This window comes from Psittacula echo (genome assembly GCF_963264785.1).
Source record: "Psittacula echo genome assembly, chromosome: 5".
Taxonomy (NCBI): Eukaryota; Metazoa; Chordata; class Aves; order Psittaciformes; family Psittacidae; genus Psittacula; species Psittacula echo.
Genome location: NC_137739.1, coordinates 51,182,916 through 51,201,684, shown reverse-complemented (window position 1 = coordinate 51,201,684; position 18,769 = coordinate 51,182,916). Strand labels below are relative to the sequence as shown.

General features: G+C 38.5%; 1 protein-coding gene across 1 annotated transcript in view; it reads left to right on the top strand.

Annotated features, from left to right (window-relative positions):
* SLC25A21 (solute carrier family 25 member 21) overlaps nt 1–18,769 on the top strand; it is a gene marked incomplete at both ends in the record, with an annotated part of 266,466 nt that overhangs the window by 220,960 nt on the left and 26,737 nt on the right. Inside the window, one exon of the mRNA XM_080619849.1 lies at nt 17,125–17,191. Within this exon, the coding sequence (XP_080475975.1) occupies nt 17,125–17,191 (67 nt within the window). The remainder of the gene's footprint in view (nt 1–17,124; nt 17,192–18,769) is intronic.

The following is an 18,769-nucleotide window of genomic DNA, read 5'->3' as shown; positions in this document are numbered from 1 at the left end:
TAGGCCCCCTTCAGATACTGGAAGGCTGCTATGAGGTCTCCACACAGCCTTCTCTTCTACAGGTTGAACAGCCCCAACTTTCTCAGCCTATCTTCATACGGGAGGTGCTCCAGTCCCCTGATCATCCTCATGGCCCTCCTCTGGACTTGTTCCAACAGTTCCACGTCCTTTTTATGTTGAGGACACCAGAACTGCACACAATACTGCAAGTGAGGTCTCACGAGAGCAGAGTAGAGGGGCAGGATCACCTCCTTCGACCTGCTGGTCACGCTCCTCTTGATGCAGCCCAGGATACGGTTGGCTTTCTGGGCTGCGAGCGCACACTGAAGCCGGCTCATGTTCATTTTCTCATTGACCAACACCCCCAAGTCCTTCTCTGCAGGGCTGCTCTGAATCTCTTCTCTGCCCAACCTGTAGCTGTGCCTGGGATTGCTCCAACCCAGGTGTAGGACCTTGCACTTGGCATGGTTAAACTTCATAAGGTTGGCATCAGCCCACCTCACAAGCATGTCAAGGTCCCTCTGGATGGCATTCCTTCCCTCCGACGTATCAAATGAACCACGCAGCTTGGTGTCATCGGCAAACTTGCTGAGGGTGTGCTCAATCCCACTGTCCATGTCACCGACAAAGATGTTGAACAAGACTGGTTCCAACACCTATCCCTGAGGGACACCACTTAAGTCTTTCCAAACATTATTTAATGTAGTTTGTATTAAAACTTGTATTAGTAAAGTGATGTATCCTAAAGTGTGCCTTCTGAGTTTGCAGTCTAGTCTCATAACTCATCCTCTGTCTTGTATTAATCTTTGAGGACAGGAAATCTTGCACTGCCCTAAACCTACCATAACACTTGGAGGTTTGTATTATAATAATGACTGTACTTACATCATGCTTCAGAGCTTCAGCAAGTCACTGTCAGGGATCAAGAGGGATTATTTTTTCTTAATGCACAATTGACTAGATACATGGTAAAGAGGGAGTTTTTCCTTCCTTTTGAGCATGATTGGATACAGATGAAGATGTGATAGCATGGATTAGTCATTCGAGGTAAAAAGGAAATCCATTTTTTGGGGGGGAGAGTTTAATTTTGGAGGCTCAGGGTCTTACCCATTTACAGTTTGGGGATAAGGAAGGAATTTCTGCCTCATCTGGTAAAGAATATCATAAATCTCCTGTTCCAGGAATTGTCTCTGGCTCTTTCTGGCCATTCTCTGCATTCCACCTAGCCTGCTGCTCAGATTCCCTGCCTTCAAGACCAATGATATCTTTAATATGTATGAGAACAGATACAGCAAAGTGAAAGGTCTTTTTATCCCTACTGAGCATCCCTTCAGTCAGCCTGAACAGAATTTCAAACCATAAATGTTTTGGATTCGCATCCATCAAGGGTTTAACATTTTAGCTTCTTTTTCTCTCATCCTATCATCTCCACATATATTTATTTCTTTCAGAAGATTCACATTCCAGAAAGGCTTTGCTTTCCCAGCTGTTTCCCAGCATTTAATACTTTTCTCCACTCTTCAGTGATCTGGTGTACAGTGCAGTCTTAGGGATATTTGTATTAGCACAAATGAGCATGGAAGACTCATGGTATGGAGACAGTATGAGCATCTGGGGAATACTCTGTTAGGAAGGTGTAGGCATTTCTTAAACAGGTACCTTGCTGAATAACGATTCCACTATAACTACGAGTTACTAAATGCAGCTATTTGTGGACTTATTAAATGTGCTTTAAATCTCTCTGACCTATTTCCTATCATAGATCCTCCCTCCTATGGTAGGCATCCTCATGCTCTCCTCTCCAACCTGCACTATCCACACATATAGGTTGTCCTTTTCTTTGCCCCTCTTCCTTATTATTGCTTATCCTTGCTATACTTCCAAATGATCCTCTTGGCATACTGCCAATTTCTTCTATAAAATTATTTTCAAAGCCTCTTCTGAAGCTGAAAGAAGACCCACTGTAACCCACCATAAGGCTCCCTCAGTATCTTTACTAAAATTCTTCAGAATTTAGCATTTAATCCAGATTAGGATTTAGAGTGAGATATAGATGAGGTTTTACTCTGTCCAATGATTCACTTTTCAAGTCCAATGACATACGACAAGAACTGCTTAGTGACTTGGCAAATAAGAGAACAAATTACTTTTCTGATGGCTTAGTCTATGATGTGGTACACTGCTGGAAAGAAATCTGGTGCTAGGGTGTTTTGTTTTGGGTTGGTTTTTTTTTTGGTTGATTGGTTTGGGGTTTTGGTTTGGTTTGTTTAGGGGTTTTTTGTTTTGGTTTGGATTTTTTTTTGGTTTGGTTTGGTTTTGGTTTTTTTGTCTTATGGTTGGGTTTTTTGTTTTCCAGAGCAAAGTTTTGGATCAAGTCCAGGCAATTTTAACATATTGATTTTATCCTAAACAGTTGGCACAAATACATCAGGATCTGGGGAGTAATCTGTTGCTCCCAGACCATTCGTTGTCACAGGCCTTTCTTTGTAGCAAGTAATAGTTTTATTCAATCATTTTAAAATAAAGAACTGAATCTTAGAATAGACATTATAGTATAGACGTTATAGAATAGACATTATAGTATAATGTCATTAAAAGAATTCTAACAAAGTGGATTACACACAAATGGCAGATGTAGGATAGTTTTATTTATTTATTCTATTATTTTTACCTTAGAAGATAATAATTAACAATTACTGTGCCTGATCCTTTGTTTTGAGACTCTGTTGCTAAATTTCTCTTCTGATTCTCTTTAACTCTTGTAATCTAGGCTTTGTTTGTAGCTCTCAAAACTTTCAGTGACAGTAGGCCAGTTTCATATTGCATCAGTCGACCCTCTTCCAAGAAAATGTTTCCAAAGGCTTTGTGTACTTCTGAAAACATGAAGACTGAAACATCAGTGGGATTTTTTAATAACTGATGAAAATAAAATTATTAAAACCTGGGTGGTTTTACTTGATTTGGGCATATTCCACAGAACATTAGCAAAAAAAATAGTATTACCAAAATATAATCCATTACCAGTGGGTAATTTCCTGGACACTGAAATGCAAAAGATCCAAGAACATTCTGCAGCTCCTCACAATTCTGTATGTGTGGAACTGTGTGCAACTACAGATGTTTCCACTGCTGCAGAATTCGCTAAAAACTGCTAGGGAATTTGGCCCAGATGTGCTATAGAATTACAATGACCCTGGTAATAGTGAGACTTTAAGCAGCAAACACCAGATGTCCAGTAAAATGGTTAAAACTGAGATCCAAAGCATTTTTTTTACCACATCATCACAAACAAGTATGGAGTGAATAAGCTGAAAATCTCAAGCAATACTTCATTATTCATCATCTCTAAGATGATTCTGTGTGCTTGACTTGTGATATAGTGCCATTCTAGTATAACGTCTCGTAAGAAGGCTGCCCAGAGGCTTAAATAATTTTCAAAAATTAATTAAGTAGACATATACATACGTTAAAATTAATATAAGTTTGTATTTTTCTCCTTACCTCCTTTCTCTACTCATTTTGCTTGAGAAGTAATCCTGGATGTGTGTGTGCTGTGCTACTGCCATACAATAGCATGCCTGCAGATAGGACAAATGAACTCCTGTTAAGTGCCAGCTAATGTAGTTCTGCTTTAGCTCAAATGGTAGCAGACTCGAGCTGCGGTACCAGGGCTCCATGCACTCCTACATTCTGCATCTGTATACATGTACTTTTCCTACAAAGTACAAGTACTCATTACCTTATGATGTACTTGGTTTATACAGTGTGTTTTCCGAGGGGTCTGTGTGTGGGGCAGACCCCAGAGACAATGGAAAGCAATACATTTCTCTTTCTACTCTCTATTGATTACCATTTTTTATCTCCTCAAATGTAAATTTTAGGCATTCACTATCAAAATGTATATTTAGTCATTTATAAGTGTCTCTAAAACAAAAGATCTTTTCTGTTACAAATCTTGAATCAAAATGTACAATATTCCTTATGGAAGCCTGCTTGTGTTTGTTAGTGGTGTATCTCAGTATTGGGCAATAGACATATACTAGTATCTATAAATGAGATTCTCTGGGTTTGCTTGAATTTTGAATGTAGCAGAAATCTACTCTGTTTTGTCTCTGGAAAACTAAAGGTACAAAGCTTTTTTACTTGGAATTGGAATTATAGGCTTCATAGATAAAAACTGAAGAAAAATAGGAAGAAAAAACCTCCAGTACAAAAAAAGTCTTGAATGCTTAGATAAAAAAATAAAGAGCATGTAGTCTTTGAAAGAAAAGGGGTAGTTACGTTCTCCAAACTTTCTTAAAACTTTTTTTGCAAAAGATGTGGTATAAACTCTATTAAAATAACGAGGATTATTTTGACTTCAGTAGGAGCTGAATCAATGAAGAGGAGTCCACTGCTCTGTCACTGTTACTCACTTTTACACAAGAAAGTGTAAAAATTTGCTTACTAAAAAGTATGTTCTTCTGCAGAAGAAAATTTCATCATAAACCAACCACTGCATCATGGCAAAACAAAGTGAAGTTAAACTACTGGTTTCAGAAATGCTACTGCTCAAGAATTTATGATTTCTCTCATTTTTTAGTTATGCAGCTATTTAGATAATTTTCAGCTGGCCACAGGTGATATCTTTGTCTGAGTTTTTGTAACCCAAAAGGACACAAGCCTGTTGACAACACTACTGTTTCTCTCTACTGTATTGCCAGTTTTACATAGTTGCAGTACAAAATCATAAATTGTGTAATTCTTCCTTGAACTGCAGACAAACATTTTATAAGAAGCTCATTGTCACTTGTTGGATTTCAGCATTTTTAACTTGCATCAAAACAGAACCTGTAGAAAAACGTACGGTGTTATGTACCAATACTGAGCACTGGATGCCTTTTCTCAGAGCATTGCCTGTGGATGCCCAGCACTCCAAATGCCTACCACCTCTTCCTTCAAGACCATCTACAGTTACAGCAGCAACCACTGCACTTGGAGCTCTCTGTCCACCCTTGCCTTGCAAATCTGCTTCTAGTGTAGACCCTTTTGTTTTCCAAAGCAGTTTGCTGGGCACAGGCTTACAAGGAAAGATTGGTTCTCACTGCTTGTTAACCCAGTTAGAACAATATAAGTGTGTTCTTATATCCTTGCTGGCTGTACTGTCCATAAGAGAGGGTTTTTACGTGTCTCTAAATCAACTCTGTAGAATAGCAGGTAACCATTTAGTCATGCCTAGTGAAATGTTGTTTATATTGACTTTGTAATGCTCTCCAATGATGGTGAACAAGGAAGTAGTGTGGTTGCAAATTGCAGTTACGCTTACAGAGTGTGAGATCATGGCAAATCATACTGCTGTGAAGGTGCAATGATAATCTCTGGCTAATCTGGCCAAATTCTAAATCCAGCTCAGTGCTGGTTACCAGGCAAGCCTCATGGCATGTTTGTGAAATATGCAAGAAAGAAGTATTTCTCTTTTGCAAATTCAGAGAAAATTAGAGATCTGGAAGAAAAGCAAATTTGACCCAAATCATCTTTCTTTCTGATATACTGATATTTATAAAGGTGGTGTTATTTTAATTCATAAAATGCAGAAAGGTTTGACACAAAAAATCACACTGTCTGCTGTAAAAGAGCTTGTGTTGCATTTGCTTGAATTGCTACGTGAAACAGTTTGTTCATTTGTAAAGTAAAATCCTCTGTATGCTTTCAAAAGCAGGTTGGGAGAGAGGGTTCATTTGTTATTCAATGCCAAAGTGGCAAAATTTCTTTTCTGCAGAATTCAAGTTGGGAAGGGTGCTGGATCAGAAGAGTATACTGAGAAAAAAAAACATTTCAAAAGAGATGTTCAGGCTAAACCTGCTGAGGCAGGTTTGCTGCTCAAAGAACACATTGCAAGGTTTTTTGAAAAATAAATAATCCCGTAGAAACTGCCACATCGGTGAGACGCAGGCTCCATTACTTTCAGAAAAAAAAAACTCCATCAGGTTTCTTTATAGATGTCCATGCAGATGAAGGGACTGTTGTCAGGTGGGGATATTACAATAAGCCAAGAGTACATCACTGAATAATAAGTAGCAATAATAATAATTAGGGCAGAAACTTCTACATGATTCTTCCCTTCACATATTTGTCTTGCCTGATGATCTGGTCTCAAAAGTGTTTACGTATGTCTGCATACGTAGCAGGTTTTCCACCCGTATCTATATTAAAGTATATAACTGGTGTAAAGCCTTGCAAAGTCTGTTTCTAGTTGTTTAACAGTCAGCTTTGTTGGAATCCTTTGGTAAATCTTTGGTAAATCTTCATTTCTCAGTCATTTAAACCTACCTTGCTTGCCCTTTTTCTCTTTGAGAAACTCAGAATAAAGGGTAGTCACCTCTCCAGGCAAAATAATGACATGACATCACAATGTTTTATCTTATATGTTTTGTGGGAAGGACAAGAGGAATGTTGTCATAGTGTACAAGTTTCATAGTATTGAAGATGGAATCAAAGAATCATCGAATCATAAAATGATAGAGTTGTAGAATGGTTTGGGTTGCAAGGGACCTTAGAGATCATCTAGTTCCAGCCCCTTGCCATGGGCAGGGTCACCTTCTACTAGACCAGGTTGCTCAAAATTCCATCCAACCAGGCCTTCAACACTTCCAGGGATGGGGCATACACAGCATGTAATCTGTTTGGAAGCATTGCTGCATATGGCCTGCAAAGGAAGCTTTCACGTTTAAAACTTATTGTGATTAAAAAAAAAAAAAAAATTTGTTGGTATTAACTGTCAACTCTATTTGTTCTCTGACTGGAGTAACACTGAGGAAAATATACTAATCCATATGGTATTTTTAGGGAGTTTGTGTACGGTGTATGAAGAACAGGAAGTATCCTTTGGGGCATCACTCCAGCATCCATGATATTTGTTGTATAACGCAGATCTTCATCTGCAAGAGTTTTCTTAAGCAGTATAACCTGGGCTGGGGTGAGCTGGCTGAAACAAAGGGCTGGAGTTCAGTTTTTCACCCATGTCCTCACTGTATCACACTGGCATTGCATGGTGACACTCCAAAGGTGCAGGAAAGGATGTGCGACACTGTCTCTCTCTGCCTAGGAACTGTATCTCTAATTGTAAGAATTTGTGTTTTTCAAGGAGTTGTGTTCTTGCTCCTAAGTACATCAAATTCTTTCTAATAACTTTCTTACAACAGAATCCAGTTTCAGAGACACAGAGCTATTTTGTCTGTCCTTACACAGGTAGATGCCATTTGTGCAAGTTTCCTCACACATCTGTGTAATAATACCTTTCTCTCCCAACGTATGTATAGGTACCACAACTGCTTATAAGATGGGAACTCAAGTGCCAGTATGTGTACCTATTCATGGTGCTATTCACTACATAAGTAGCACTACAAATTCTGCCCGCTTTGATCACTGTGTATATAAGACCTGCTCTCTACTGGTGCAACTATCAATATCTTTTTATGATTTCCTGCTAGAGGTATTGTAAGAAAAATATCTCAAAGGTCAAGGTGCTAAAAGATGGAATCAAATTATTATGTGTATGTTTGCATATTCGTAATGATACTCTATTATTTTTAAAGCTAAAAAGCACTACTTTCAGATTTTTTGAGAAACAAGAAAAATATGTAAAGTTTTTAGTTTGTTAAAAAAACTATAAAACCACTTCTTGGCCTAGTTTTACTTTAGATTTCAGAAAATTGATGTGTTTATGAATTCAAATCATTGCAGACAAAATTTTGCACCTGCAGTTATGGTTGCCTGCAGTTCAGTTCAGTTTAAGTATCTACATCACTGATTGCATCTATAAATTAAAAACATCTAAGTAACCTAAATTACAAGCACGAATAATTGCAGGTGCAAAACTCATACAAACACAAAATGATCTCTGAAAGTTGTTCTTCTAAATCTCATTGTAAGTTATTCACTGTATCATGAACCTAGAGTCCTCTTGGGAGAGTCACTAATCTATATAATGACATTGAAAGCCTCTTGAATCTCGTATTAGCTAGCAGATGGGAAAGAATACATGTAGTCATATAACTCCCTAGGGATTACGCGTGTGGATATTGAAGAGTATAACTTATTCCAATGAAGGCTAACATTAACTTGCAATCAAAAATTTCCTTCCTGAGCCACATTTTTTCTGATGGAATTAAAACAACTTAATGTTGTGTTTTTATGAAGTCACAACCAATCTGAGTAGAACACACTCCCAGGGCAAGCACAGAACTTTTGCTCATCTCATCATTTTCATTTAACGAATCACAGCAGCAGTTTACCATGGAGAAATGCTGTCAATCTTTTCCAAAACCAAATCTATTTATCCTGTGACTTTTATTCTAGTGTCAGAAAAAGATTTCTAAGCATGTAGCTACAAACGTATATTTTCTCTTTGGTATCAAAACTAAAAATGAATCATTTTCTTGGATTCTTTTGCTTCGGTAGATGTAGGTGTGGAGCTACTTTAAAACAGTGACTGCTTCCTGTCATACCAGTTATGGCAGTACTGTTAGCAAAAGCAGGGGGAGGGGAAACCCTTAAATTCTCCTCTAGTGTTTGAACAACTAAAACTCCTACTGAACAAATGAAGCATTCTGCCAGTTCTGACAATCCAAAATGGAATGAAGAGTTTTTCTGTTTCAGAAGCTCTAGGCAAAGCTGTTTTGGCATGTCTGTAGCTTGTTCCTATTGCAAACAAAGGGGCAGCTAGAGGGAAAGTCTCTGGGGAAAGAAAATGCTGTCAGTTGTAAGAAATGAGACATGTAGACCCATTCTACAGCCCAGCTAGTGATTACATGCAGGCAAGTTTGTAAGAGCCTAGACCAGCTGCCAGTGATAATAATGCTGCCATTTGCGCTGATTTCAACAGGAATTACATCAAACATACCAGCTTAAGTCTTCTCAAAAACATGGGCGAAACTGGAATTTTGTTCATTGGCAATGAGGGCCAGACTACAAGAAAAGTGTTAAGAAGGAAGAGGCAAAGGTGTCAGGGAGCCCTGCAGAGTGAGCATTGCTGCTCCTACTCCTGGGCTGACAGCAGTGGGAGCACGCAGCGCGTGCTGCAGCTGGCAGGGTCCTGCCTCTCTTCCTGCCTGCAGTTGCCATCCTCCCAAGTAGCCCATTTCCTCCCTTGACAGTGGTGGTCAGCCAGCTTCACAGGCACCTGACACTTGCAGAGTAAGTGGCAGAGGTGTGCATTGTATCTCCATTTTTAAAAGTCCAATCTAATTTAATACACATGAATCTATTACTCAAGCAGTACATGGTAACAATGTACCACTTAACTAATTAATTTACAATCATCCTAGGGAAAAAAGCCAGAACAAGATGTTCTTTTTTTGCACATGGAGAGCTGTTGAGGCTATGTTGTATGTTACAGTGCAAGGCTTCAACTTCACCTTCCTAGAAGTGTGTTTTTAGGTGCTTTGGTATAACAAAGCAGAAAACATGTGAGAAATATGTAGTATAAGAGAGGACTAGACCCTCCTTTAAATAGAGAGAAATTTTAACAAATATTCCTTTTTTTACTCTCACTTTTTGCTGCAATAGACGCAAGAAAGGAAGGAGAAAGTTTCATCTTTTCTTGAAGGTTTTATATTTAGGTGTGTCCTGTAACTCATATAAATTCAGAGTGCAGCCTACAAAGCCAAAAATTAACAAGCATTTTGACCAAGAGATTGAGAGGTGATTAAAACTAATGGAAGAAAGGTTCATTTCTCAGTAAGAACAATAGTCACATGAGTAATGGATCATAATAACTTCATAATCTGACCCACATGCAGTAAATATGGTGATGGCTGCCATTTTGAATAAGTGAGGTAGATTAATGCTGATTATTAATCTGTTTCTTGGCCAGTCTGATTCTTTCAGAGACAGGTCCTCTACTGTTTAGTGTTTTTCTGATGTATCTTAATCCTTTTCACTGACAGCCCCTTCCCTTCCCTTTTAACCAGTCACTTTTCATGCTCACGTTATCTTATTTGAGGGATTTCTTTCATTAATCGGTCTGCTTCTACTATTCTTATAGCTGGATGCTTGGTCTTCTTTTAGCACATACCATAACATCAGTGTTACTACAGACACCTGGTAACACATGATTCTGTATTATATTTATTTGCTGGGAAAAAAAAAAAAAAAAAAAAAAAGCTTTTCCTTAATTCCCATGTGTTGCAGTGAAAGCTCAGTAAAAATAGTGAAATATGCTTGGAAAATAAATACCTAGTGTTTAGTGCTGGTGTCTAAAACGGCAGATATCTGCACAGTAGACACAAAATGGATAAACAAATATATTTCCATTATAGAAATTCAGAAGCCAGTTTGGCTGTGTCATTGATAGCTTTATATGAGGTTCCTGTAGGGACATGTGTTTAACATTTTCAGTAGGATAATATACGTAACATACTTCACAAGAAAAAAACTTTTTGGAGAGCAGCAGTGTCCAAGCTTGGTTTTCTATGAATGTTTCCAACCTTTAATATCTTTTAAAGTATGCCTAACTTTGTGCCTATTGCCCCTGAATGACACCTAGCCTTCCCTATAGCCTTCCCTATACCTCTTCAGCTGGGCAAATGATTGTAGACACTGTGATTGAGGGTGAGCTACCTGTGTGAACCAGCTAGTGGTTTGCTGCTCTCACACAGCTGAATTGTATGTCCCTTTTACTGAGCAGTAGGTACTAATTTGTGCCTGCCTTCACTAAGCACTAGCTAGTTCTTCTGAAAATTCTGGGAACTTAAATTTTTTTTTAATCTCCAGCTAGGTCAACATAAAGATTACATCACACTACTAGCAATATTAAAGTAATATTGCCCTGTTTTCAATTGATTTACTTTATTTTAGTAACAGATTCACAACACGCTACCGTGAAAAAAAAAAAAAGATACCTTTTGCTGGTGTAAATGAAGCTCTAAGCAAATTTTATTATTTAGACACATATACTTCCTCTTTTGAAGAACACCTACCCTTTTACCAAGCATGTCTTAAAAATTGCTTCCCTTTTTTGAAATAAACCATTATGTAAAATCAGAAAGTCACATACTCATTTAATGTAACTGATGTTGTCATGAAATCCAGGTCCTTTATTTATACATGGGATAATGCAGAGGTAATAAAAGCAGAATTGGACCTAAGAGGGTTTTTGTTTCAATTATACAACAATGTGGGTAAGAGACTTGGATTTGACAGCAACAGAAGAAAGGGAATATTGTGCTCATGCCTTCAATCAGCTTTATTAGATCCTTAAAGGGAAAATTATGTGAAAGACAGAGGAAGAAAACAACAAGCTAAGCAAGATCCCAATTTCAGTATAATTCGAAGAAAATAACTGATTTAGGTTGGTCGTCTTGCCAGGGTGAATGACTCAAGGCTTCCAAACAAGAAATGGAAACCAGAAGGACAGCGAAAGCCTGGAAGAACAAATTGAGAAGATATGATTGACTGTAATGTTTCAAAATCAACTGCTGCAAAGATGAGTTTGGGCTGTTGCCCAGAATACAATTGAATGGTGATGTTCATTTAGACCCTTAATGCTGAAACAAAATAAGATGTAGCTGTGTTTCTGCTAGAGATTTACTTCTTCTTTCCAGTGTCTCTAGCTAGGGATATGATGTCATGTCCCTTCTCTTCTATCACATGCTGCAGTGATTGCTGCCGCTGTCCTGTTATTTTTTCTGAACATAGGTTTTCTGAAAGAAGGCCTGAATCCAGGTGGTAATATTTTTCAAATGTGAAATGTCATCACCATTCACCAGCTGACTTTGAAAAACTTTATACACTGTGTGCAAGTAGGCTAACTCAGTGTTATTGACCAAGGATAAGAGAAGTGTAAGATTGTTGCATGTGTATGTACTTTCTGATTGACAAGGCCATTCCCGTTTTTGTTACTATCATGCTAGGTTTTTTTTTAAATTAAGCAAATAGCTCATTTTGCAAAGATTTCAAATAATTGTGTCTTTAATGGACACAACTTGTAAAGCATTATTTGGAAAAGTTGGAGCAGCTGCTTGTCCTCCACCTCAGGCACAGAAGGTTCTAAAAGAGACTAAGCTTTATGCAAAAAAATAGTCAGTTGACAATAGGCAGTGTTGAGATGGGATTGTCATCTACTTCCTCCTTCTCTTTATTCCTTTCATCTCGCTGGCTGTGCTTACTGACTATTTTTCTGTTTCTATTTCAAATGAGGAAGAAAAAAAAATCTAAACCACAGTTCATAATTAAATACTGAGCTAGTTCTTACCATGTTTACTGAATTACATATTGCATATATGGATGTATATCCTCAAAGTTTTCATGTGTTTTTAGATTTCTAAACGTAATGTGTTCCATAGGAATAGACATTAACTCCTTCTTGTCTGTTTTTCATGATGAGATTTGCCTCCACAGAAGAAAGGAGTAAAGTGGTGAAACCCAGTTACAGATCCCTTAAAACTGTAAGGATTCACAGAGACATGAATATAGTTGCTGAGCTCTGCAGATTCTCCTGGTTCACAGTAAAGATTCCTCCAGCAGAAAATATTCAGTGTTGACCTTACAACTGCAACAAACAGATCAGCTTGACATGACATGCACAGTAGTATCTTTGTACAGGTATCTTTGCCGCAGGGTGGCTAACCTGATAAAGAGAGCTTTAAACCAGGAACCACGAGGGATAGAGAGTTACCACAGCTCTGAGGGAGCAATGGACAGGCTGACAAGCAAAGCACCTGCAGTGATGTGAACAAGAACACAAAAATTAACAAAACAGGGCTTAAGTGGCATAATCTCAAGCATTTGCGTGTAAGCAAGGAAGTCTCTCTGAAGTGCCTGCACACTGAGGCACACAGCATGGGGGCTAAACACAAGTAATTAGAGATCTGTGTGCTGTAGTGTGTAGAGAGCTGCAGCAGTAGGACCTTGTTGAGACCCCAGAGATGCAGTGGGTGGCTCACATCACTGGAGTAGAGTGCAGTGCAGTGGAGGGATACAGACTCTTTAGGAAGAACAGGCTGGGAAGACAAGGAGGGGGAGTTGCCCTTTATGGGAGAGAGCAGCTGGAGTGCATGGAGCTCTGTCTGAGGGTGAATAATGAGAGCTTATGGGTAAGGATTAAAAAGCAGACCAATAATGGTGACTTTATAGGGGATATCTACTATGGGCCGCCTGACCAGGAATAATGAGCAGGTTGTCGCACTGGGACGTGGGGGGGTCCATTTGAACATCAGGAAACGCTTTTTTACTGTGAGGGTGATCGAGCACTGCCACAGAGATCTCCTGTATCTCTGTGGAATCTCCTTCCTTGGAGATATTCAAGAGCTGTCTAGAGGTGGTCCTGGGCAACCAGCTCTAGGTGGCCCTGCTTGATCAGGGGCTTGGACCAGATGATCTCCAGAGTTCCCTTCGAACCTCAACCCTTCTGTGATTCAGGAGCAATGGATAATTGCTTCTCATATTTTCAGTTCCCATTTCCCTAGAATTTTCAAACAAACCACCGCCTGGCCTGCTGATTATCTGAATCTCTGGTATTTCAACACCAAGATGTGATAGAATGGTGGATTACTCTTTAGAAGTGATTACCTGCCTCACAGGATTGCTGAGATGACAGATATGTTGCTCAAATTCCTGATAAACCCTTCCTCTCCACATTCTTTCTGCAAAATTTCCCCTGTAGATCCTCAGAGCCTATGGCAATGATACAAGGTTTATATATTCAATAGCTGCATACATGAGAGTATACATGCTGGAAAAGCAACCTGTACTGCTGTTTAAAGCTAAGCAATGCTGCTGGGTGTTGTAGAACTGAATTGTTGCTTTACACTGCATATCTTTCTGCTTATCCATCTCTTACTAATGAGGAAATCTGGGCCAAGTTTGGGTCTCACTTTTTTGCAGTCAGAGCTAAACTTATCATAGAAATCATAGAAATCATAGAATAGTTAGGGTTGGAAAGGACCTTAAGATCATCTAGTTCCAACCCCCTTGCCATGGGCAGGGACACCTCACACTAAACCATGCCACCCAAGGCTCTGTCCAACCTGGCCTTGAACACTGCCAGGGACAGAGCATTCACAGCTTCCCTGGGCAACCCATTCCAGTGCCTCACCACCCTTACAGTAAAGAACTTCTTCCTTATATCCAAACTAAACTTCCCCTGTTTAAGTTTTAACCCATTACCCCTTGTCCTATCACTACAGTCCCTAATGAAGAGTCCCTCCCCAGCATCCCTATAGCCCTCCTTCAGATACCTGAAAGCTGCTATGAGGTCTCCACGCAGCCTTCTCTTCTCCAGGTTGAACAGCCCCAACCCTCTCAGCCTGTCTCCATACGGGAGGTGCTCCAGTCCCCTGATCATCCTCGTGGCCCTCCTCTGGACTTGTTCCAACAGTTCCATGTCCTTTTTATGTTGAGGACACCAGAACTGCACACAATACTCCAAGTGAGGTCTCATGAGAGCAGAGTAGAGGGGCAGGATCACCTCCTTTGACCTGCTGGTCACACTTCTTTTGATGCAGCCCAGGATGCGGTTGGCTTTCTGGGCTGCAAGCACACACTGAAGCCGGCTCATGTTCATTTTCTCATCGACCAACACCCCCAAGTCCTTCTCCGCAGGGCTGCTCCGAATCTCTTCTCTGCCCAACCTGTAGCTGTGCCTGGGATTGCTCCGACCAAATTGGTCAGGCAGGATTTCCCCTTAGTGAAGCCATGCTGGCTGTCACCAAGCACCTTGCTGTTTTTCATGTGCCTTAGCATGCCTTCCAGGAGAATCTGCTCCAAGATTTTGCCAGGCATGAAGTTGAGACTGGCTGGTCTGTAATTCTCTGGTCATCCATTTTCCCCTTCTTGAAAACGGGGGTTATATTTCCCTTTTTCCAGTCATCGGGAACTTCACCTGGCTGCCATGATTTTTCAAATATGATAGATAGTGGCTTAGCAACTTCATTCGCCAGCTCCTTCAGGACCCGTGGGTGAATTTCATCAGGTCCCATGGACTTGCTTACGTTCAGGTTCTTAAGATGGTCTCGAACCAGATCCTCTCCTACAGTGGGCCTAAGGTCTTCATTCTCACAGTCGCTCCATCTGCCTTCCAAGACTTGGGTGGTGTGGTCAGAGCATTTGCCAGTGAAAACCGAGGCAAAGAAGTCATTATGAGTAGAGCAGTGGAGCACTTCTTATTTTCCAATTACAGCCATGTCAGAGTATTAGAAATTCCAAAGGGGATGGCTGTTGTAGATATGCTTGCAGTGGTTTAGATTGAGCTGAAAAGAAGGAAGTGTTTATAGGGATCTGTGTTCTTGTAGCTGACCCTGTTTGGACACGGTTTTAGTTTGAACTTGCATGAAACCCTATGAATCACATGCTTAAAGTTATTCGGCATTTCAGTAGCTTGCTGAATCAGCAGGAATATACTTTGAACATGTATGAAGCATTAACGACCAACACTGGATCCAGTATATCTATATTGCTATATCCATATCTGTAGATATCTATATTTATATCCATAAGGATAGATACAGATATATGTACATATGTATGTATATATATTTATGTTTGGAAAGTGAGACTTCGAGGAAATTCAAACAACTGACAACTCAACTGAACTCCTGAAATCTCCTACCCAAGGACTTTCAGTGTTTTGTCATGAAAACATCATTGTATGAAGTGCTCAAAGTTTCCTTTTATCATGGACTGGAATTCAAAATTTGCTTGCTTCAAAGGAAGGATAAGTGATATTCCCACTCTGGAGCATCTTACAAAGTCTAATTTATTTTATATATATTGAAGCCACTTAAGAAAATAACTCCAGAGAAGTGTTAGAAGAAGGGTGGAAAAAATGGTATAGCATTCGTGTTATTTTACATTCCCCTGGGGAAGGTGAATTAAATTGGGGGGGTTTTTGACATGCACAAGATAACTATAGGAGAATCTGTTGATGTGATGACTCTTCCACGTCCTGCAAAAGTAATAGGCTGTTTTAGAAAGGTGAATCACCACATTTCGACATCACCACTTTTCAGCATTTTAAGAAGAAATAAATTCTTTGCTTTAAGAAGTTATTTCTTCTGTAGACAGAATCATCTTACAGTCCTGAAAGAAGTGTATAAACTGAAGATGGATAAGATGTAAGATATACCCTTGTTGGCTGGCAAGGCAGCTTTTTTCTGATTGTATTAGAAGCCTCTCCCCATGCACTGTCTAGGTTAATGTGGAGACCTAACAGACAAGAACTACGTCTACTTTCACCTCATCCTGGGATTTTGAGAACTACCTGCCATTTAAAGCATTACCATGACCCAGCTTTATGCATCTTAATTGCCCTTGTAAGCAGAGTCCAGGCTGCCTGCAAATGCCATGTATGTTGCTGTGCTTGTAGCAGACTATATATATATATACATACATATATATATACACATGTATATACACACACACACATATATATATAAAACTTAGATGCATATCTTTGGCTTCAGGCTAGCTAAAAGTCAGCAGCTATTGTAAACTCCTTTGTTGTTTACGGAGCCAGGTAAAAAAGTGTCAAAGACTTGAATGAGTACAGTGGCAAGATACTGCCTAATTTTTTTTCCCAAGATGAAATACATGCATTCTATTATGGCTTTGTTAATAGATAACTTGTGTTAAAAGTAAGTTGAAAAAAAAATAAAACACCTTCATCTATTTTGAGGCATATTTAAAACTAAACTTTAAAAGATGTCTTAATCTAGTGTCTAAAAATAAGCATGCAGGTTTTTTGTATGTAACTTGCTGAAGTTGCATTGTTTGCCAAGTCTGTATTGTGTGACTTCAGATTTTAATATTATCACTGCTACGTCAAGGAAATTTAAAAAGTGAAGTAATACTTCCTCTTAGCTGTCAAAACTGTTCCTCTTCCTTTAAATACAATTTCTTGTCTATTCAGGAAAAAAAAATGATTGAATTTTTACTTATTCATTGCTGGTTCTTTGATATCTCACAGCAGATAATAGAATTGATAGCACATTACTTATTTAGCAAATAAGCAAAGAGAATTCTTATTTGTCTGTATGCTTGGAAATGCTGAAAGCTTAGTTGCTTTACTCAAAAGTTAAAATAGAATTGGTAGTATGGTAATGATGTGTTGTTTATCCATGCAAAAATAATTTATTTTTTCTTCACTAGATTGCTTGGATTCTACAAAGGAATATTTCCTCCCATCTTGGCTGAGACACCCAAAAGGGCTGTGAAGGTAAAAACTCCATACTTCCGTCTTAAAAATACAAGTAGGGACAGTGTCAGCTGTAAAACATTTTATTCCTCCCCTGCTGATTGACATTAGCATCTTGAACTTATTTGGCATATTAATCATCTGATTTTTACTGGGGGGAAACTTTCCTGTTGATAGCACAATAATAACTGTGTTTGATTATGAAGTGTAGAATAATGCTCTTAAATGCTAAGCTGGTTTTGACCTCTATATATAACGTTACTGAAAAAAAATACAATTAATTTATACAATCAAAATTAATAAAATACCTCCAATGATATTTTAGCCTCATAATTAACTCTGGTTTAGACATTTTGTTTTACTGAAAATGCCTAGCCACTTGCAAAACAACTAAGAATAGCTTAATAAATTAACACAAGAAGCCATTAATGAAGCCACTCCTAATAAGTACTTACTCAGTAACTTGAAGTAGTATATCTACAGATTTGAAGTGCTACCCAGAGTTTCCTTGTACTCCAAAGAGCACTCTACTTCATACTTTCACTGTTTTACAGATTGAACAAAGTAACTCTTCATCATGCAAAGATCATTTTACTCCATTTCGCTTGCAGCTGAAATAGATGGTAGCCTATCAAAGTGTATTTGCTCTTGAATGTTGATCTGATTTTCTTTTATTGTCCTCTATGTTGACTTGTGTAGGATTATTTTAGTAACATTCCTAAGCAAAATATTCAACACATCAATCTCTTCAGTTAAGTAATACAATCTTTTTAATGAAAAGGTAGCAATGAAGCACCTCATCTTAAAGTTCTAAATCTATCATTGTGTTACAAGAAAATGGCTCTTTGTGTCTTACTTCAGAACTTTGAAGTTTCCCATAGTTGCACCAATGTATCTAAAATCAGTTTTTATACAGAATGTCTTGATTTTCCTTTCTCTCTTTTTTTGGGGGGAAGGGGGTGGAGTTGGAGGTTTTTTTGTTTCTTTCTAAAAAGGCTGCATATGATTCTGGTCCTTAGTCTGCAATTAATCATTCACATTCCAATTCCTTTGCAGAGGAATAATATTTGTATAAAGTGACAGGATGTGACCTTGTAACAGAATCCTAAAGGAGTTCTGGTAATATCATCTTCTTGTTTGCATTAGCATTTTAGATGCAAATGACATATGTCACCTATCTCAAAATTTTTTAATACAACTAAGAAAACTCAAGTTCTATTTCATAACAAAGTGGCAGTGAAGAATAGATAGATGATATTTAGAAGATTCATAATAACTCACTTTCTTCGTACTGTGATATTTCCTCTGTCTCTCCATTTCATTTCATTTGAAACAGGTCAAAATCTGATTATGCTTTTTAGATACCAGCATATATGTAATTAAAATACAAATTTCTCTCCCACCAACCTGAGTCATGCAAAAATCTTGAGTAACTTTCTCTTACTCAAATGGATTAAATTGGTTTAAACCACATGTTATTCAACATAATACTAGAATCACAGGAAGATTTAAATTGAGAGGAATCTCTGGAGGTCCTCTCATGAGCCTCCTATTCAAACAGGGATGACTTCATGTTTAGATCAAGTTGTTTGGATGTCT